This window comes from Triturus cristatus, chromosome 2_2 (assembly GCF_964204655.1).
Source record: "Triturus cristatus chromosome 2_2, aTriCri1.1, whole genome shotgun sequence".
NCBI lineage: Eukaryota > Metazoa > Chordata > Amphibia > Caudata > Salamandridae > Triturus > Triturus cristatus.
In genome coordinates, this window is record NC_140582.1 from 505685764 (window position 1) to 505709056 (window position 23293).

Below are 23293 nucleotides of genomic sequence, written 5' to 3' on the forward strand. Positions count from 1 at the left end.
CCTCTGCATTCCAGTCACAGGTAAATTCTAAAATGTAAGTAATCCACCATGGAGGAAGATTATTTCCATCTGCCTGACGGAAAAATATCCTTTCTGGAAGATCCAATGTGCCATGACAGCAGTGTGGTAAAAAGCCATCACAAATGTGGGTACTGGAAATGTAACGCCAAATTGTGTTTACCTTTCAGTAGTCATATTTAAAATGTCCTTAATGTGGTGGAAATGTTCTCTCTGCACTTCTCAGACATTGTCAGTGTTTACTGTGAAAGAATGTCATGGTTTGTAATGTAGCCTTGCACAGACATGTTGCTAAAATAGTAGCACCTGGTTCGTAGCTGTTCTCAGCGATGGAATGGCTGCTAGGATAGCCTTCCCAGGTTCAATTTCTACCCTCACAAATTATGAAACAATACAAAAAACCCTGTTATCAGCAAAAACAACACAATAACCTAGATATAAAATCCATAGAGTCACTTTTAGGCAATTGCATGAGGAAGCATTCCAGCGTATGCCCTAATTCAATCAATCAATCACTTATTTGTAGAGCGAGCTAATCACCCGCGAGGGTCTCAAGGCTGTTATACAAATAGGAGTGCTTAAGGATGCAAAAAAGTGCTGCGTCATTAATCTTAATCTAATCATGGTGATTCTAATATCGCCCTACAATACAAAGCAGTTTGTTTTCTTATTACAGGAGAGCTATACATTCTGTCACTACTCACTTGTAATAGGTTCTTGCAAGCTATGAGTTATGTCAACCTTCCATCACCTTTTAGCGCCCAGGGCAAGTTCCTACACCCCCTCCCATATCACCCTTCCTGCTCACTCAGAGTCCTGCCTCCCAGCAGAAAAATCAAATACCTGTGAAAGTGGGCAGTATGTCACCGTTAGTGTTGTCCATCTCCAAATGACTCTAACACTTAAGAGGCCTGCATTGAGCGTGGCCTGCACTCAGGGTGTGTTGGCCATGCATGCTGGTATCTCTCATCACTCCCTCTCCTATTACTCCATATACCTACTGGCAGGCCATGTTTCTGTGCTGAAACCCCTGCCCTCCTGTAGCTAGCCAACCAGACAGGCAGTGGCGGTTGCTCAATGAGCAGATAATACAGTACTGTGGGTGAGGATGCATGGTACTTGACAGGACTGGACATGTATTCGGAATAGATATCCATCAGGGGCACCATGCCATGTGATAAGACATGAAAAGTTGGTGTTAGAGGCTTTAGGACAGAAGTTGAGCCCTGGAACCTGGCACTCTATCAACAGGAGTTTTGCAGAAACCATGTGCGGGATCCAGTTCACAGCTTTCTGCCCTGTGTTCAGTGTCAATACTGGCTGGACATTCAACTCTACAGAGGAGCATGCACTGAGCAGCACAGCTCTTCAACTTTCTTCTGTTGCATCCAGTGCCCCTTCTTTATGGGTCCAGGTGAAGAAGGTAGGCTCTATTTAACAGAGGCAGATAGGGAATTAAGGAGCTAGCATTCTCTCTAGGCTGGCCTGCTATCTAAAAAAATGTAAATCTGTGCAATTGGTTAATTAGCATATTTTAAGGCTGCTTTGGAGCCAGGACAGGCTCAAACTGTTAGAATCATCCGAAGCCTAATGATGACAAAGAGTTATTCTTTTTTAGAGGTAATATAAGAGTGTAACTAGCTGAGTTTTGGAGTGTGTTCTTCTAATGAAAACTTACAAAAAAGACTTTACCTTGGTACTTGGTATTGGATTGTGTATTACTAAACATATATATTTTGAAATCAATTTATCTGAAACTTAATCTTTTTGCACATTTTGCAGCAGCTTTATATTATGTGTAATGCAATGATAAAATAATCACTAGCACATTCACAGTGCTTTCAATTGTAGGCTGGGACCTCATCACACTACCAATACACGCCTCTATTCCTAATTGCCCCAACTAATTCTCTGACTCAGACAACTGCAGTGTTGTATTATCCAGGTCAGCTGGCACAACCTAAAATAGTGCATTTCCTACGCATTACTTTGATCTGCATTTATTTTTTAAATAAGGTGTATTGTAGTGTAGTTCCTATTTCCCTAAGAGGCTCTGCACATTGGAATAATGTACCCTATAGATTTGGCATCGGACTGAGGTCAGTATGCCCCTATTGAGTATATTACACTTAATTAATTTGTACCAGCTAACTCAGAGGCCACTAGAAACTCCTTGTAAACAAGAAGGGAGTAGTTTCTGGCAACTGCATAAACATGACAACTTTGTTTCCCTTTAGAATCAGAACACTCTCAGAATCGTAGAAACAACAGATAACAGTTCCACTCAGCTAATCGTGTATGCTTAGTTTCTTCAGAGTTACACAGAAAGAATAGACGGGCGTTTCAATAAAAGGATTTATTTAACAGTCTTGTTTCTCGTGTAAGAGATAGGAACTGTTATAATCACAAGACAGCATGCAAAATATATTATGTAAAGAATAAGCAGTAGAAAGAAATAACACTGCGCTAGCATTAACTTTTAGCTATGACACATATATTCATATACATAAATAACTTAAGCTAAAAATGCGAGTACTCATAAGATGCTTCTCTAACTAGTTCTACCCCAGTGATTCTAACCTAAGTGTAGTACAAGGTAAAAAGTAGGTGCTGTATTCTATAGGATGTTATTCTATAGTTTAGTATAGTATGCCAAGAGTCCCTCTAGGTTCTAGTCAGCTCCATACCTTGAGAATGAGAGAGATGGGAATCTCTTTCCGGGTGTCGAACTCTAACACCCCACAAAGGTGGAAGCTGGATTCTCTGCAAGCAGGGATGACAGCGTCTCTTGTCAGTGCGTCAGGCCGGGACACGGACTCCTCTAAAGTCGAGGTCTCCTCCCACTTGCTTGGGCAAGGGAAGGTATATTTATACCTGGTAGGTGCCTTGGAATGTTAGCATTGACGTAAAGTTGAGCAGAGGAAGACGTTAGGAATGAACCCTTAAGGAATAGCGGTTCATGCATAATAAATGAGTTCTTGGAGAAATCAACAATCCTGTGCTAGGGGAACTCCCAAGAGCTTAAGGGTCTGGTTTCTAAGAACTCGTTGTGATGTTAGGGTGGACGGATGTAGGTGACCATGCCTGTATTTGGATAGCATGGCTAATGCCTAAATAAGGACTGGGATCTTATGCCTATATAAGGGCAATGCGAATTGTGCCTATATAAGGACATGTATCATGAAAACCTATATACGGACACCTAAAGCGGAATACAACACCCACTCCACTTTCAAATGAACGATAACACTAAATGCTAAACATAAAATGCTAAACATTAAACTGAGTACCACATGTTGCTAAAACAGTTGTAAAAGCATACTAAAAGTAGTTTAAAACTGTACATTTTAAAGCATATATTGAAATCAATGCAATATGAATGAATAGAAATCTATACATATGACGAAATGGTCGACAAGTATTCAAAAAATCAAAGCCATTTCATAACATGGTACTAAATGAGGTGACAATGTGTCCCTGGAAGTATTCAAAGAAGTCAGTTCTATATGAATAGTTCTACTGTAAGCAAATTGAATTGCCATGTATTTTCAAATTTAGAAAAAAGTAAATTTTAGGAAGAGTTCCAAGTTCTGTCCTGTTTTGACAATATGGAGGCCAAATTCATTGCTTTCCTGGTACACTGTGAGCCGAATCAAATTCAGTGTGTGGATCTGTAGAAAACATGAAATCATCAACTCTTGTAGACAAAAGATCGTCTACCGATGTCGGTGACAGTTGGAACACATCGTTTAGAAGGTTAACTGCACAGAAATGTGAAGCATCGCTTTAAGCATGGGAGGCCACAGCAATGTTCGCGTCTGTTGTTACCTGTGTGCCTGGTCATCCATCTCGTACCTCAGCAGCAGCATCGGTGAGATCTCAACGAATGCCGTCATCAGGATTGGTAGCCTCTGGGGACAACACAGAGCATGGACCATTATCGGGTCCAGCAGAGTATCGATATCCATTGGCATGACTGATGGGAGTGTTAGACATATGTCTAGCACACATTCTTCACCGCAAAGCAGGCAGCGTAGAACAGGTAAGATGCAATCTTGCCAGATTGGTCTAAATGACAGAAACCATGTTGTATTAAGTTCCCGTAGATGAGGCATGCCCAAAAGTTGCACTATGCGCTCACGGCACTTCAGTTCTAGGAGAGCTTTCTCCAAGTTGCTGGGAGTGATGCCGGTGGATAGGCTTGCCATAGCATAGCAGTTGGAATAAAAACAGGATTCCTGCAAAGAGTGCTAGAACTAATGGCAGACCACCAAACACCGAATGCACGAAGTTTGGAATGATTCCGAGGACTGCCTGAAAAGGTGTTAACAGTCCTGAACATATGGTCTTAAATACATGTACAACCCCGCTCGTATCAGACATGTTTAAGGTACGTCCCATCATTTCTACAAAATGTATAGAGAAGTTTGTACGAATTAGAGCCTGTATCTCAGCCGAAGTCCTTGCAATTTGTAGATCATAGGTTTCTTTGGCCGAGGTCAAAGGCACGGTCTGTTGCAAAAGCATAGCTTTCATTCTGCTTAAAGTATCAAAACGTATAAAAGAAACATTTAATGAAGGCCATAGAGGCGACTCCCTGACTGTGTCTATTGGGGGGAACAATACCTGCATACAACAAGTAACCCTGGATCTAACCGTTACCAGATATGGGATTCCTGGCAACATGCCACAGCAACCTTGATCATTCAACATGAGGTTAACTCCTGTTATAAAGTTAGCCAAACGTTGGATTAATCACAGGAGCTGGTGCACCCTGTCGGTGGCAGGACAAACTTGTCACAGAACCATTACAAGCCCTGTGTAAAGAAATGTCCTGACATATGAGAGAACAGCTCAGTGCATTTTCAAAGTGTGTACCGCTTAGAAACACTTTCACGACCCCCACTCCAACATCTGTATTCGTAAGGTAAATCCAAGGATGTCTTAATGTATTCTTTACCCAACCTTTCATATTTGCCTGCTTGCATTTGTTTGAGGCAATACTGAAAATGAAAAGTAGTGACAGGCAGAGTTATTTTGCCATGGATAAGCCATTCTGTAGCTGGTTTTTCTGCTCCCGTAAATGGTAATTTTTCCAGTTTTTCAATGCTCAGCACTGTATACTTTGCTCCCCTTTGTGCCAGTTCAATCTGTTTATCTGTGAGATTGTATTTAGAAAACAGAGACGACGTGTTGATAAACTGCCAAGGCACGTAGCCTGCACGCATGGATTGCAGCGTCAAGCCTAATAACATAATAGAACGTAACTGAGATTGGCCTTGTTGTAACATGGTTGAATCTTGTTCCAGTATGTCAATAGCAGAGGATACAATGTTGTCCAGTGAATATATTCTGGATAACAAAGTTGTTAACCCATTGTCGACCACAGTTAGAGATTTCTCTAAGTTAATACGATCAAGCTCACGTATTCTTTCTGCAGCCTCTGCCTGTGAAACCTTCCATATTTCATTATAAGCAGCATAAATGCTGGCATATATGAAATATTTATGACATGTTCTTCTTGGTCCTAGCAAGAAATCCCTAAGGTCTGTGTCTTCTTTAAGTAAAGATAAGTGTTGTTTCACATCCTCGAGTGTAGAGCTTTGTAGCCAGTCGAGGCAAAATTTTCCTACACTGTATGTTGTTACTATCCCCGGATGCTGTCGTTGAACATAACGTGAGTCTGGCCTATGGATAGTAAAGCCCTGTATTCTATTCAGGAATCTTTCTTGACAGATGTTTGTGTCTTTGGGCCAGAGCAACCATTTTTCCCAATCAGGATCTGATCTGTTGTTTTGTAGTATTGTGTCTACTGTGACCGCTCCCTGTGTAGTGTCATAACTTGCAGGTGTTGGTACAGAAGGTGTGTTCATGTCTTTGATCTTGGCTAATCCAAGGCAAGATGTTTGTTGCACAGTGTCATTCAAAAACATTATTTGCTGTGGGTTGATACAGGCTCTAAACAAAGCTTCTATCCCCTGCACTTAACAATCTTTAGAACCCCAGACAGATTTTGTGTCGATTGTGTCTTTCCAAAAGACAAATCCTTGTCTAGACAGTTGGGCAATAAAGGCTGCAGAAGAAATCTGTTTTGTATTAAACATATTTTTCTGTCCTGTTGTGTTCACATTCTTATAGAAAAATTCTGAATCAAATATATTGTACCCTGAAAAATATGGAAACTTTTTTGCAAACGTTTTTGAACTGTCCTTTGGTGATGTAGGACAATGTTCCCATTGGTTAAACATAAATACATTTCTAGGTGTTGCAGATCTATGCAGGAAATGATGACCATAGTGGATATAACAAAAAAGCTGTTCGTAGTCTGATTAACCCTCTAAGTTTTCATTGTTGGAGAACGCAGCAGACCTTTCTAGATCAGACATCATGTTATTAACAGTCTCAAAGTCCCAATCATCAGAATAGGTACTGGAGGTAATTAAGTCACTTAATGAAATTTTAAATAAATGTGGAATCTTCAAAAATTCTGTCAGGCCGAATATGTCGAAATCGGTTTTGTCCCAAACGATACCATCCTGTATAGGAACGGCTGTGATGTTAACTGCTGACAAGTCTCTTGCTTCACGATGGGAAGGTTGGTGCGGTTTTAAAAGTAAGTTCACATTTTTACTTTCAGCGTCCAAGCGAATATATCTGCCATTCATAAGCACGCTACGAGTCATTACCAAAACTAGCCAAAGCAGAAAGAAAAAGATTCCAGAAATAACCCATAGTTCCATCCATGGTGAAACCAGATAAGTGTCTTTCAGAAAATGAAAACTTTCTTGTACTTGTTGTTTGAAAGTTTTTAGGGCTGGCGTCGTTTTAGGCTCACCTGAAGCCTCAGAAAAGGTATCAAAGTTAAAGAAGTAGTCAGAAGCAGTTCGGTCAATTGTTGGAATTGCATCAGGATTCGTTTAAATCGCTGGAGCCAGTTGATCACGTGTTACGTTGGTGTAGACAGGTGTATATGGACGAACTGTTACTTGAGTTTCAAGAGGGATGAGTTCCATAGCATTGTTGCTTAGTCCTTCATCTCTTACTGCTGAATTCTCAACGGTTATGCGCCTTTCAGTCTGAACCTCTTGGATAGTAGCGAAAGGAGGGCGTCTTTTACTAGGTTGGCCACATAGTGTGGTTTGATGAGGTCGTTTGACACAAATCTTTTCTCCTTTTTTCCAGCAAGGGGCGGTAGAAGTACTGTTCTTGTTCCGTGGACGGCTAGGACAGGTACCGGTTGTCTGTAAGAAGGTCCAAATTCCTTCTTGTCCGCAATCTTCTCTCTGACTAGATCCCCAACTTGTGGGATCCAGACAGGCCTTGCTGGGACTGCCGGTTTTTCCCCAGTGGTGGTTGGCTTCAGGAACACATTGCTTTGATTCGATCTTAGTTCATTTAGATCCTGTAAAACAGCCAAACGATCTTTGATAACAAAGGGTTTATTTTCCACCACTGTGCCTCTACATTCGAGATCAGGAACCCACATTTTTGTCCAAAATAGGACCTCATATGGAGTGTCACCCCCCCTAGAGAACTTCTTGGCAAATTATTTAATGAGCGTTGGACCCCATAAAGATGTTTGACCCACCCATCACCAGAACCTAATACTCTAGCTGTTATAGACTGCTTTATGTATCAGTTTTTCCTTTCCACAACAGAATTTCCCTCAGGAGGAAACGGAGAGGAGTACCGCAATGCTACGCCCAAACTGGCCATGGCTTCTTTGTAAGCCCGAGAGCTAAACGCAAGGCCCTGGTCAGAAGGTAGTGTGCAAATTGCATATGTGCCAATAAAGACTCGCAAATCTTTTATAACAGTTCGAGCATCAGCCGAGCGCTGAGGCCACATCCATAGGAACCTTGAGCACGAATCCACTGCGACCATTATATATTTATAGTTACCGTCCCTTTGCAAGGGACCGCAGTAGTCCAGGTAAACACAAGCTAATGTTTTTTCTGAATTCAACAGGGGTGTCTGCACAGGACTTTTCACTGTGGAGACTTTCATCTGTTGGCATATTCCACATTCCAAAAAATAGTTTTTGCTCAGTTTCCTAATGCCAGGCCACCAATATCTTTGCTTTAGTAAAGATACTGTTGCAGAAACACCTACATGAGGAGAGGCTATCCCGTCATGTGCTGCTAGGATCAGTCCTAATCTACGTTCCATGTTTGGAATTACCCTATCCCCCACTCCAGGGATTCGAGCAAAAGGAACGTTGTTCACATCAATTACATAAGAGTACTTGAGGTTAAATTTCTTTGGTAACGCTGCACCACTGCCTTTGCTTGAAGCATTGACAGCCAACAATATCTCACTGTCTATTCTCGTTTTTGAACGAGTGATCACAGCTCTTGAAGCCATTTGTACAACCCCCTTTGCGGCTTCATCAGCCAATGAATTACATAAGAGTACTTGAGTGGAAATTTCTTTGGTAACGCTGCACCACTGCCTTTGCTTGAAGCATTGACAGCCAACAATATCTCACTGTCTATTCTAGTTTTTGAACGAGTGATCGCAGCTATTGAAGCCGTTTGCACAACCCCCTTTGCGGCTTCATCAGTCAATGAATTCCCTGCAACGTTAACGCCATCACGTTGATGACTCAGCGTGTGTATCACGTGAGCTTTTGGTAGTTTGTTTCTCAACTGAACTACTTGTTCCCAAAGCGTTTTATGCCTTATTGTGCCACCTTTTGCATCTTCGAATCCGTTTTGAAGCCAGTTCTGTAAATATTCATTATATGACTGAACACAGTAAAAGGAATCGCACACTATAAGTGTGGGGAATTGCGATCTGTACTTTCAAGTGCCAGTTTGAATGCTTGTAGTTCAGCTCGCTGAGCTGTACAATGTCCTAGAGATTGAGTTTTAGTGACCAATGGACGGAATTTACCATCACGCATGCGACCTTTAACAATTGCGCACGCTGCACTGTAAGCTTGCTTACTCCATGTTGCGGGTTGTGCTGATCCGTCAGTATAAATTATAAATTCATAGTGATCGAGAGGCAGAATTTCAGTGGGCAGAGGACATTCATGTTCATATTGCAGGAACGCTTGTGTTTTTAAATCAGGATCAAAAACATATTCAACATCTGTTGCAGCAAGAGAATTAACCCATTGTATCCATCTAGGATGTAAAGCTTTTGCATTCAGAATGCTCACTTTTGTAACCCCCTCTAAGGCTGGTACTGGAGTTACGACAATAATGCGTTTCTCCTGAGCTAGTGCTCTTTCTTTTGCTACAGCGGTTTGAACTGCTGTCAGTATTTTTTCTGTTGAAGTGAAGCGCATTTCTGCTTATGTATACAAATGTGATTTGTATGCTATTGGTACTTTTTCACCCTCATTAAATGTTAAATAGGTGAATCCGCATTGACACAAATTATTCGGATCACTAAATTGTGTGTATTTACGCATGTTTGTAAGTGATTTGTTGCTAACATGTTAGCTTGGAGTGAACGCAGGATGTCTGTGTGTTCCTGTGTCCAATGTTTTGTTAAAAAATCAGGTTTGATTAATTTGTAGAGAGGTTTAACCCTTTCTGCGTAATTTAGAATGTAAGTTCTTCCAAAATTTAGGAAATCCAAGATGAATTGTAAATTTTTCAGCGTTTTTGGAGGTTGGAGCAGCGCACACTTTTCTAAAAAGTTAGCTGCCAGGCTCTTGCCTTCACTTGAAAGCTCATATCCTAGGAAAAGGACATTGAGATGGGCAATTCTGGATTTTTTAAAGTTGAATTTAGAGCCCTCAGAGGCGAAGCCCAGTATAATGGTATTCACCCTGTTCAAGTGCCTATCTAGGTAATCGCCTGTCAGATAGATGTCATCGACATATGACAATGCTTCGTTATCATAAATTTGTAGTAACTCTGTTACCCCTGCTGAGATTACCCCGGGCTGTTTTTGAACCCTTGTGGGAGTCTACAAAATTGACGCTGCGTCCCCATTATAGAGAAAGCTGTTAAGTACCTGCTTTCAGGTGCTATGTTTTAACAAAAGAAACCATTTGAAATGTGCAATGCGGTTTTATATTTTTTACGCACAATGTTATTCATCAATGCTGTACTATGTGCATTTTGCACTGCAAATGTTTTGGAACAATTGTTCAAGTGTCTGTAAACCAAAACTAGACAATATGTATTGTCTGGTTTGGATACAGGAAGCAAAGTATTGTTCATTGAGGAGGTGCATGTTTCAATCACCCCTTGGTATTCAAGTTGATCTAAGATCTCCCTGATCTGGTTTTTAGCTTCTTGCTTTATTGGGTACTGCCTTTGTGCAGTAGGTTGATTTTTTAGCTGTATTTTGTGGTGAGGTGAGTCCTCATCCCATCGTGCATGGTTTTTGTATAATGCTGGGGCCTGGGCAACTGTCCATTTCCTGGCACAAGTATATTTTATGTGAATTGCAATATGGTTGGAGAAAGCTGGCATAATGAAGTCCTCGCTATGTGGGCACTCCGTGACACATTTTGGTGGCCAGTCCTGTTCTGCTAGAAGTATATCATAGCCCCTTGAAAGTTTCTCCCAAAAGAGTGCTTTCACTTTTCTTGGTATGTCTCCATCCATTCGGAGTATTATTTCAAATAACATTTGTGGAGTACTAACCCTGGTGTCTACAGTCTCTACCGTGATGTACTCATTCAAGTCCACTGTCTCCAGAAGTTCCTTCAGGTTCTGGTGAGCTATTGTTACTTCTGCTGTACTGTCCAGCATTGTCTGAGCCCATTCTCCGTTCTTGAGCTGTGTTCTCAGTATTCGCAGCATGTCTGATCTTTAGACCTGCTACTTTCTTTTATGTGAATTGAGGTTTTGATTTAGTTTTCTGAACGTGTTGATCGTCTTTGGACTTCACGCGTTCTTCTTTGTGATCTGACCGTCCTCTTCTTTCTGATGTCTGTGACGAAATCTAAAAGGTACGAGAGGAACGTGTATCAGTATCTTGATACCTGTCAGGTGTTCTTAAAGTATCCCTATTCCTGAGGTTATACCTCCTTTCAGAGGGCTCCTTTTGAGGAGACCTACCTCGGGATTGAGAATGTTTCTCTTTTGAATTTTGTTTATTAGTTTCCCACTTCTTTTTAGAAGATGTAGGAATTTGTAAATTAGAGTCCTTCTCAGGATCTTCAGACAGTTTTGGCTTCAAAGGTTTTCCACCCAAACTGTCTCTGCCTAATTCTGCATAAGATTTTTCTATTATTCTAGGTAGTTCATGTTGATGTTCTGTTACATCAAATTCCCATAAGCGTTGGCGGATCGCCACTGATGCTGCCTCCCCTTTAATATAACATAATATTATTGTTGAGACCTGGTCAAAGTTTTTCAGTAATTTAATACCTAAATTCAGAGCAGGCTCTGCCCCGTATTCATTTTGAATTTGTTTCAGGGCATCTGGTATTACTGCAATTGACGGAGCACCATGTGTTTTAGTATAGATGGCAGCAAAGACTGTCCCCTAAGTGGTGCAGTCTTCCAGTTGTGGTGTGATCCCGATTGTTAGGGATATGTGTTTCTCATAAGGGCTAGTATTAGGAAATACTGCTTCGATTTGAGTAATTTTTTGAGCTATCCGTAATGGAATTTGTTCACGTTTTGTGGGCATTTTACCCATGACAGCGTGTAAAGTCTGTGGAGTAATTTTTAGTGTATACCCTTGCTGAGGGGTTTGATTTGGAATGGTTATTGGTGGTTGGACTGTGAAAGTCCGCATTACATATTGGACTAATTGTCTGTACATTTTTATTAACTCTTGTAGTTGAGTAAGTAATTCCTCATCTGACATCTCTTCGATGTCAGGATGAGGTGTGTAGCCAGCTAAAATCGGCCATGTTGCTCCTGATCTACCTAGTGTACCGAGCCTGGTAATGTTTTTGTGATGTTTTAGGGCGCCTTTAAACCAGAGATTATGCTCCTGGTATGTGAGTGGAATTTCAATATCTTCGAAAGGAATATATTCTTCAGGTGGTTCATCTTCTTTAAAGAAATGAAATACTTTTGTTACTGGATTTGATTCTGTGAATACAATCCACGAATAGAAAACCTCTGTCTGAAGGGATTTGTTTGCCTCTATCACGAAAACTGCTCTACCACCTCTTGGTGTTAGGCCGTGTTTTATAACACCCTCATTGGTTTCATTTAAACCTGTAAAATTAAAAGCTGCTACGACTGGATCAGTCTCAGCATTATCCCAGTTCTTGGACATTGTTTTTGAAAAATGTAGAACAAGTTTCAAGAAAACAAAGATAAGGTGCACAATATTTTTGGAACACTGTATCCTTCAACGTTGAACAAACCAAACAGCTAATATATAGGATTTTTGTCCTATTCAGCTTTGGTGGATACTTAACCCTACCCACTCCAGACGTCTTATGAAGTATGAGAGTAGGGGTCTCTGAGAAAAGCACGACTGAGTTACTCAGTATCTAGTGTTAAATTAGTGCCTTACCAAATGTTCGGCGCCTTGTAGTGTAGTTCCTATTTCCCTAATAGGCTCTGACCATTGGAATAATATACCCTGTAGATTTGGCATCGGACTGAGGTCAGTATGCCCCTATCGAGTGTATTAAACTTAATTAATTTGTACCAGCTAACTCAGAGGCCACTAGATGGGAGTAGTTTCTGGCAACCGCATAAACATGACAACTTTGTTTCCCTTTAGAATCGGAACACTCTCAGAATCGTGGAAACAACAGATAACAGTTTCACTCAGCTATTCGTGCATGCTTAGTTTCTTCAGAGTTACACAGAAAGAATAGACGGGTGTTTCAATAAAAGGATTTATTGAACAGTCTTGTTTCTCGTGAAAGAGATATGAGCTGTTATAATCACAAGACAGTATGCGAGGTATATTATGTACAGCGTAAGCAGTGGAAAGAAATAATACTGCGCTAGCATTATCTTTTAGCTATGACACATATATTCATATACATAAATAATATAAGCTAAAATGTGAGTACTCATAAGATGCTTCTCTAACTAGTTCTACCCCAGTGTACCTAACCTAAGTATAGTACAAGCTAAGAAGTAGGTGCTGTATTCTATAGGATGTTATTCTATAGTTTAGTATAGTATGCTAAGAGTCCCTCTAGGTTCTAGTCAGCTCCATACCATGAGAATGAGAGAGGTGGAAATCTCTTTCCGGGTCTCGAACTCTAACAACCCGCGAAGGGAGTCAGCACACTGGAAGCTGGATTCTCTGCAAGCAGGGATGACAGCGTCTCTTGTCAGTGCGTTAGGCCGGGACACGAACTCCTCTAAACTCGAGGTCTCCGCCCACTTGCTTGGGCAAGGGAAGGTATATTTATTCCTGGTAGGCGCCTTGGAATGTTAGCATTGACGTAAAGTCGGGCAGAGGAAGACGTCAGGAATGAACCCTTAAGGAATAGTGGTTCATGCATAATAAATGAGTTCTTGGAGAAATCAATAATCCTGTGCTAGGGGAACTCCCAAGAGCTTAAGGGTCTGGTTTCTAAGAACTCGTTGTGACGTTGGGGTGGACGGATGTAGGTGACCATGCCTGTATTTGGATAGCACGGCTAATGCCTAAATACGGATTGGGATCTTATACCTATATAAGGGCAATGCAAGTTGTGCCTATATAAGGACATATATCATGAAAACCTATATAGGGACACCTAAAGCGGAATACAACAGTATGAGTTATATTTTTTGTGAATTTAGGTGGAGGTGAAAGGCTAACAAAATAGTTGCAGAATATTTTGTTCTTTTTAGTTACTTACTGAATACAGGCAACCTAGCAAATCCATTTGCACTAGTTGGTCTAGTAACCTCTATCTGAGGCCAACATGTAAGTCACATCATGTTAATTAAAGAAATGGTGCTGGAAAATCTCTGGGGGAAACCCCTAAACTCGGGTTGTGAATCTTATACTCACTTCCTACGCTTGTTTATCGAGTCATATTGAAGGGTTGGTCTTACACTCCACCACTTCCAAAGTTCATCAGCCGCCGCAACTGACAGTACAAGTAAGCCTAAACATGGAGGAATGGTGTAGGTCATGCTGGGGAGAAAGAGAGAGGTTCCTATGCATATTTCCTGCTCCAAGCCAATTTAGGACAGGCCTGGGATCCAAAACTGCAATATCCAGGGTAAGACGTGTGTAGAGCACCAATTTTATATTTGTCTGTAGTCTGGGATTTGTAGTTCTGCTTTTGTTCTCTGGAATGGTGCTGGAATATTGTAACCAAAATATTGTAATACAGAAATATTGTGTCCTTAATACTAACAAAAATACAGCCTGTTAGAGTTCATAGAAATCTACACCCAGTGGCACAATAATTTTGTAAACAATGTGCAAGACTCAGTATTTCTGTCAAACAATATTTTTGTAAACAATATTCTGGCATACATCCTATCTGAGTAGTAAAACTAAAAGACCCAGAATAGTGTTTCCCTTTCATGCCTGACCAGGGCCATCAAATTAAATATGTGTGATTTTGCAAACGGATATTTATTATATAGAATAAGTTTCCCCCATGTGTACATTAAAATGATGTTGCAAGTGACATCTTAGTTCTGTAACCTCATAAGAGCACACAGCCTTTGGCCGTGGGCCTTGGGTCTTTATATGGTAGCCCGACTCCTCAGCTAAACCCCGTACAGTGCTATGCTGCTTTTTGGCTAAGTTTGCGCTACAGAAATGTCACATACATACATGCATACATATATACATCCATACTTAGTGATTTGAAATAGCCTTATAATGTACAAGAGTGTATCATCAACATTTATCAGTTCTGATAAATGGGCAATGTATTTTCCCATGCGTCTCCTTCTACCGCTGTGTGATCATAAAGGCCCATTTTAAGTTCCAATTAATAATCGTAGTAATTTTTATGTGAAGATGTTTAATTTCTTATTGATGATAGCTTTGTCCTGTTTTTTTTAATTTGCATAAGGTTTTGTCTCTGGGCCCTGACACAGCTCCAGGGAGTTCTGCGAATCATCATACACTTCCACCTTCCTCTTCATTTCAAGACACCTCCTGGCCTCTGCCTGCTGGACAGTTGTTGCAGCTCTCTCACAAACATGAATCCAACGTGTCCACCCAAGCACCATCAAGAGAAAGGGCAGAGGGACAGGCGGTCACCAAGAAGGTTTCGGCAAACTTTTTGCAGCAGTCAGAGCAGGCAGCTCCAGGACAAACTGGTGGGGATGAAGCTGGGCCTACACCGCCATGGATGACAAGACCAGTGCGCGAGCCTGGAGAGCCTGGAAAAGGAGGAGAAAATCCCAGGAGAGGAATGCAACTTGCTGCGGCTCAGCTGGGCATACTTCTGGGCTGCTCAGCAGCCCTCGGCATGGCGTTGGCAGCCGGCTTGCGGTGCATCCACGCCCAGTACTGTCACAAGAGGACCGAGGTATCCTTCAGTGAACCAGAGACCAACGTCATCACAGTGAGGGAAAGCGGTGACATGATGGAGTTTAGGAAGGTCAGAGAGAACAGCTTTGTGTTAGTCCAGGCTGAGTACAACTGGATCACTCCATCCAGCAATGGGAAGAAGCAGTAGATGGTCTAGTTTCAATTTCAACAGTTTCTTTTACAACATCTGACCAATTAGAGTTGAAACATAGCACACACATGAAGAATCGTATTTAGACTATCAAGAGTGTATGTAGCAGATATATATTATCAGATGTAACTGTGTCAAGTAAAATTGTATTTTTCATAAAAGTGACATTTTGGTAAGGCACAGCAGAAAACAATACTACCTATTTTTTCAGACAGCAAAATAGAAATATTAACATCTGTTTTATTTGAAAAATAAAGAAAGGCTGCTGGAAATTTCTTTGTTTTTTAGCTTTCTAAAACCTTCTGTTTTCATTGCTTTCACCTTTCCAGTGTACACATACAAAAACACAGGCATTGTCGCTGAATTATGTGAACTTTGTCCTTCGCAGTCAATTTCACAAAAACAAACACCTGTGTGTCTTAGGAAGAAAACTGGACAGATCGAGGAAAATCGATGCGTTTTTTTGTTCGCTGTACAATGAAAAAGGGGCCCATACGTAATCGCAGGCTATTGTACAAGACTGCATATCAGGTGCAAATGGAAAGCATCCTTTCTTTTTCCATTTACACCTGGTGGGGAGACATGTTTCTTCCTAGCAGTCTGCATTGGTTCGGTTTGTACTCTTGCCAGTTCAATAAGTCAGTCTTACAACCTGAGCGGCCTATAGCACCCCCTTAACAAGAAGCCCGGCAGCGTCCACTTCACAAATTAGAGATTCACCCTCACTCCAGGTAGCTGTGGTTCTCAGAGTTTCTTTACATAACTTGAAAATGATAGTGAAGACAGTAGGCTTCCTATTAGACGGTGATTTTCGTCATTAAACAAATAGATGACAATCAGTTACTGAAACATCCAATATTTTTCAGAAAGAACAAACACTGAACCAGCACTGGTCCCCCAGTCAAGATCCTCTATGTTTTTAAAAGGATGGGTGTCTTCATTATGTTTTGTTTTTTTGGCTGCTTGATACCAGACTAGTAATGTATGCCATTGTTTTGACTTAGAAAAGTCATATACAGATTATATGTGAATGAATAGTTGTTTTATTTCTTGCAGTTTGGTACAAATAAAGTATTTTTTAGTTTCTGCTTTTTTCTTTTTTATATTGCCTTTCCTTAGAACCATATATGGCCATAGAAACGTGTGCATGTGTTGCTAGATGCTGCAATAAATAGAGGGAATCTCCAGTGCTTAATATGCAGTTCCAAATTCAAAGGCTTCATTTCAAGGCTAAAGTTTTGATCTTGGAACTACATATAGTCATTCGCTGCCTTGGACACTAGTAATTAGCCTTTCTCCCACTATTTGAATGGCATGGTTGCTATGGACACATTGATTTAGGAAATCTACTCTATTTAGTATGTGGGCCTCGTTACTTCCTACAACACTCGCTACCGGGAGCTACCTCAGATCTCCCTCGTCAACATTTGCTATCTTGTAACCTCAACACTCGATACTTCCTACATCAGCCTTGAGAAAGTCCAATGGGACAAAACGCGTGTTGGCTGTATGGATAACTTTTAATTTTTTTAATTTTATTCATTTTAGGTAGCATATATCTCTCGAAAAAGAGAAAAGTAAGAAAAAACAACAAGCAATTATCAAATGCATAAAATAATACTCATAATTAACACAAACATTAATTAAATAGAACAGAGGGCTAAAAGAATATGAGATAACATGAATTAGGGAAATAGAAAGGATAGAAGCTTTAAAGAGGGTCCAGAACCCAGGACCCCCCTTCATTTCATTAGTAGTACCAAAACAGGACTTTTCAGAGCGCATACTAGACCATGTCCTTTTTGACCTCATACAAGAGCGAGGGCCTCTGGCCTTAGCCAAGGGCGTTTCAGATTCATAAACTTTTCATAATAGTGCCCACCGTTCCTTAACAGTCAGTGCAGTTGGGTTTATCCAAGCTCTGGCAATGCATAATCGGGCACAAATGATGATGAGCGAGTCCAATGACCTTTCATAGTCTATAAGCTCTTGCTTAGACCCAAGGAGAATTTCCTTATCTGTAACCTGAAATTCGTAACCCAAAAGCTCCGTAGGTAAAGAGGATGGGTCCATCCAGAAGTGATTTAGCACTGGACAATCAACAAACATATGCTTTAAGTCTGCTGCATACAGCTTACATTTCGGGCAATATGATTTATGAGGAGCTCGAGACGTTGCCCGTTTAGAAATACACTCCGGCGTGCAATATGACATAAAGATTGTCTGAAACTGCTGAAGTTTCAAACTAACAGAGGCTACAGACCAGTCTGATGTATCCAAGGCATCCTGTATGTCATTCACTCTTATCTCAAATGCGAGAAGCTGACTCCATTTTACAGGTATCTGCAAGCTATCATCATGTGACGGTGAGATACGTTTCTGATACAATAAGCTAATTGAGATCTTAGCAAACATCCTGTATATAAAAGACAATATTTCTGATGTAATCGGTTCCCCTTGCAGTTTCTGCCCACATAGGAAGTAGTCCCTGACTTGCAAATACTTATAAAAGGTGTGCTATGGGAGCCCATATTCCCCTTGTAATGACTAGAATGAGCGAAACCCCTGGCTATCATACAAGATGACCTCGATTATTAATACCCAAACGTTGCCAGGTTTTCCCAATATTATCATGGAATATTTCTGGAAATATTGGATTACCCCAAAGTACAGGAAAATAATGCAATGGAGACAGGGAGTACTTCTTACAAATCTCCTGCCAAATCCTCGTTATGTCCCTAACTATCTTGAATCTAACCCTCTTATAGAAATGTTGATCTGTGGTCTTATGAAGAATAAATCCGATCCATGGCCCACAGGCCAGGTGATAGGCCAGCGAGGACATGCCGGCTTCGCACCCCATTAACGGGCTCGGAATACGCCCCGCAAACGAAGCCCTAATAATATGTATAATGTATGGGTAACTTGCTCTCCTTATTTGCTCTTTACACCAATACAGCCACGTTCTAAACCAGAATTCCTTGTGAACCTTGGATTTCTTTTTTACATCTAACATAATAGAGTGCTATAGTGCCACAATTGTTTATCTTAGGAGAGCTGGGGTCATTCGGCCATCAGTTTGAGTGTCATTCTTAGGAAGCAGGGTGTTTGGCCATTGTTGTCGCCCCCATTCTCATCTGGACTGACTGGTGAAATCAGAATACACCCACACGTTTATTGTTGGATGTGCAGCAGTGTTTGCCACAGCTATCCTAGTTTTGCACACATTCTCTTAGATGCATATAGTCACATTTAAAAGGTATACTTACTCCTCTGTGACAGATGAAGTCGTTTCTCTATAGGGATGAGGTCCTAATGACAATTATTTCACCAGGCACCTCTATCCTTGCCCGAAGGTCCCTGATCCAATTATTGACACCGTTTTCCAGCAATTTGATGTTCTGTGGGGAGGAAATGCTCTTTGCATGCTATACCACAAAAGCCAGTACTCTGAATACAATATGAAATGGGTGTCAGAAGGTCTGAAATATCTCCTGATTCTCATTAACAGAGGGTTGGAGAGAATCGTTAAGGACGATATATACTCATTAATGGCTATGATGTAAAATGACTTTGCAAGGTGGACTTACCTTCACCTACCATGTGGAGTAGGCTCCAAGTATTTAAAATAATTGAAGCCCCATGGTATAGCTACAGGTTTGGTATGTTACCCCTGCAAATTCACAAATCCATCTATCACAAATCAATGCAGGTATTACATTGTTCTTGTAGGGGATAAACGTCCGAGTCTGAACCCAGAAGAATCCCCTGCTTAAGTATGGCCATAATAAAGGGGATTTATTGATAATCATTTCTAAAAAAAAACACAGTAGAATCCTCCTCTAGTCAGTATTCGCAGTCTGTACTACAAAACAACAAGACTAGGCATCCTTCCTTACATCCTATCACAGATTTATTAGAGAAACCTGATTGGTATTCCATGATTGGTAATGGTCACCTCTTAAAATAGAAGCAGACTCTTACACCTGTCAAACTCCTGGAGAGGCAACCAACCCAGGTGTAATTCCCTTCATATATTGTAGATCATTCCTCATATTGCATCTCACTGAGCTAATGTGTGGGACACTAGGGGCCATATATACTAATTTTTTATGCAAAAATGTTGTGCTGCATTGGGCAAAGAAGAAAACACAGCACAGAGCCATCCCTGCTAAAATTGGTCCTTTGCTGGTGAACTCCCCTCCTCTGGCATGCACAAACAGACTGCCTTGCATTATCCACTGCAGAGGTAATTATGCACTGACTAGCATTGGATCTGTACTGGAAGGAATCCCTTCTAGTACAAATTCTTATGTCTAGACAAACTGAGAAGAGTATAATGGATGGAATGCTTATTTGTCTTGAGAAATAAACACATTCACTCTTGTTGATACTTGTTTCAAGTAGATTTGGCTTTTCTTCAAACCATATGGGTATTTAAACTGCTCTGTCCCAGTAATGCCTGAGTGACGCACCTTGATGAAAAATAATGCAAACCAGAGCAACAGTGTTTTACTCTAAGAAAGGGCCCTTTTTCAGCATAAAACACTGTTTGTGCTGGACAGCAAATACCCCTGCGAGGCTGCTTTGCGCCTGTGAAAATCCTTTACTAAATCTAGGCCTTTGTTGACAATCAGTAGGTTACTAATACCCCCGTCAACATATCTAACCATATTACACGATACGTCTGTGTGAGAAAATGGGTTGCTGGTTGAGGAGGATGTGACCCCTTCTCAAGCAACAGCCACAATTCTTGTCAGAGTGAACCACAAAAAATCACAAAATTAACCTGTGCTCAACCCTCTGGGTGCTTGGCACAAAAGCAGTCAGGCTTACCTTAGAGTTAATGTTAAAGTATTTATGCAGCACTTAAACAGCAATAAAGTGATAAAACAACAAACGAAAAATTACACATAATTTAAAAAAACAATTGTGTTTTAATAAATGATTTGAGACCAAAACAACAAAAATCCAATCAGTAGAGCAAGAGATGTTGAATTTTCAAAGTTTAGATAAAAGTGCGTCAAAAGGCGCGAAGCGCCTACTGAGGGTATCTGGTGCGGTGGACTGGGACAGAGTCACAAGTTCAGGCTGACCACAATGAAAGACAGGTCGGGCACAGGCCGAAATTTGGCATGCTGATTCACAAATCCATACCTTATGACCTTGGCACACAGTCTGCGCGATGTTTGTTTGCAAGGCCTTGCGTGATTCGGCATCAGTTGAGATGAGGCGAGGCTTTGCAGTGCTTTAGGTCTCTCTGTGTCGGTTCCGAAGAACTGTGCGGTGAGGCTTTGTGGGGATCAGTTCCAATGAAGCTGGCCAGCTGTGAGGCGAAGCTTTGCAGTGCTTTGCATCGCTCGGCCTCGATTCTGATGAGGCTGGCAGCTGTGATGTAAGCATTTGCGGGGCTTCGTGTTGTTCAGCGTCAATTCCGATGAAGCTTACAGCCATGCGGCAAGGCTCTGCGGGACTTCGTGTCACTTCGCCCCGGATTTGGTGGAACCTTCAGTTAGTCCAAGAGAAGCTCGCTCTGATACCAGTCAAGGGCCCAGGCCCAGGGAGGCACCACTTGGGGATCAGGAACTCACTCCAGCAGAGAAAGCAGGGCTCAGGCAGGTCCAGATGCAGGTCCAGGCAGGTCCAGATGCAGGTCCAATGCAGAAGGTCAGCTGGGCAGTTGCAGGGAGGCCTCTGGAGCTTGTTCTGTCTCTGTAGCTCAGAATAGGAGGTCAATCAGCTGACCCTTGGAGTCACTCAGGTAAACTGTGATGAAGCATTGGCAAAGCGTTGTCCGCCAGTCTTTTAGCAATTGTTGTTTTGTTGTGGCTTTTACAAAACCTTATTGTTCGGGAAGTTGCTGGGTGTTCGTCAATCTAAAAGAAAAATTTGGGGGCTCTCAAAAAAAGCAGAAATTACCATATAGTGCTCCGTGGCAATGAAGAGAACTACTTTGTGTGTGGATGTGCTCATTGCAAAAGGGTAACATACCGAACTCATAGCGAAGTCAGGCATTGGCTGAAATGAGCTGCTGCATTGCCCCTTGATGTATGCTTGAGTGGGTTGCAGAAAAAGTTGAATGACACAACCACAGACATATGGATGAGGTGTGGCTGAAAACCACTGTCAGTATCTATGTAATATACATAGGGGCATATTTACAAGAACTTAACGCCGCCATAGCTTCAATTTTTGGACATTATGGTGGCTTGTTTTCTTATCACCATATTTGCAAGTTGCTGCTAACTCCAGTTAGCAGCAATTTTCCGGCTCAAACAGGAATTTTCAAGATCGCCACTTCTGTTAGTGGAACATTGACGAAAATGAGATGCAAGGTAGGCGTTCCTGTGAAAAAACTGCTGCAAAACACAGCATGTGACATTTACAAGGAGCTCCCAGTACGTCGATAAACCCAAAAAACTGCCGCTAAGTCCAAATAGAGGCAGATTTTTAAGTTCAGAAAATAGCTGGTCTTAAAAATGGCGCTAACACTTGGGCCCACATATAAGATGTTTGGGTGCCAGACAGCTCTGCAAGGAATATTGCCGTGCCGCCCTGCACCAAAACAAAACATCAGCAATGCGCCCTATCAATAAGATAGGGTGCATTCCTGGGCCCCATTCATGAAAAGTGTGCATCGCTGCGATAAAACAGCCATTGGACACTATTCACTGCGCCCTCCTTGCAATACCATGGCTGCCCTGAATTAACTGTACTGTGCTCCATGTCGCAATCAATGACAGATACGCCTAGAATCCTGACGTATCTCTCGGCGCTAAAGTCACGCATTGCTGCAGTTGTGGCGCAACCATGGCACAACTCCAGCAATGCGTGGGGCCAGCCTATCCCTATGGCACTGCTCCATGAGGCAAGTGTAACATTTTGAAGCAGTGGCATCCTAAAATTGTTGCAGTGAAATCACTGCACCACTCCTAAAAGGCTTTGTTGTGTGGGAACGCCCACCCTACATACATCATACCTGACACAGGTATAATGTGGCACAGGGCTTTACAAGGTCACGCATATGCCTAGATACATCACTTTGTAAATACGGCGCAATGTGATGCAAAATTCACCCTGCAAGTACGTCAAGAAATTGACGCACCGGCGGCGTTGAACTGTCGGAAGGTGCTCATGAATAAGCCCCCCTGTCTTTTTCCCCTAGGTTGAAGCACAATGGCTGCTATGCGCCAACACAGGGACCCTTGCGCCATGGTGCAAGGGTGACTGTGTTACTGAATTGATTGATGTTGTGCAGAAAGGGACACCTACCTGCACAAAACCTATCAATCCAGGGTATTTCCTCTTTCTATATGTGCTGCAGAATGCTGCACACAGAAAAAGTGAAAAAAGAAGAGAAATGGAAACATTTATCCTCGTAGCACCTCCCAAACGCCACCCTTGGGGTGGTGTTAGATTCTGACGCATTCTGAGGGTTTACGGTTTTTTTGTAAATCTGGTAATGCTTCAGATTCCATTGATTTGGCATATGAACACCCACAGCAACACCCATTGAATGCCCCTTTCACACTGTGTAATGCGTGAAAGGGGCACATATTCACAAGGCCATGAAAAGCAACGTAAAGTGGCACATTGCGCCACTGGAACGTCAAACAAGTGACAGCACAGCATTGCATGAGTGCTGCTGGGGCTCATAAATGAGGTCCTTGGATAATAGAACTTCCACAATTCATACTTGGCAAGATCAACGACGCAAAAGGACTTCCTGCCATTGCAGAT

The 23293-nt window shown here is 41.6% G+C and overlaps 1 protein-coding gene across 2 annotated transcripts in view; it reads left to right on the top strand.

Annotated features, from left to right (window-relative positions):
* REELD1 (reeler domain containing 1) overlaps positions 1–16532 on the top strand; it is a 274056-nt gene extending 257524 nt beyond the window's left edge. For both annotated transcript variants that reach the window (XM_085643265.1, XM_085643264.1), the window contains one exon: positions 14939–16532. In XM_085643265.1, coding sequence (XP_085499391.1) covers positions 14939–15550 — 612 coding nt within the window. In that variant the 3' untranslated portion in view covers positions 15551–16532. The remainder of the gene's footprint in view (positions 1–14938) is intronic.
* Positions 16533–23293: the final 6761 nt, after the last annotated feature.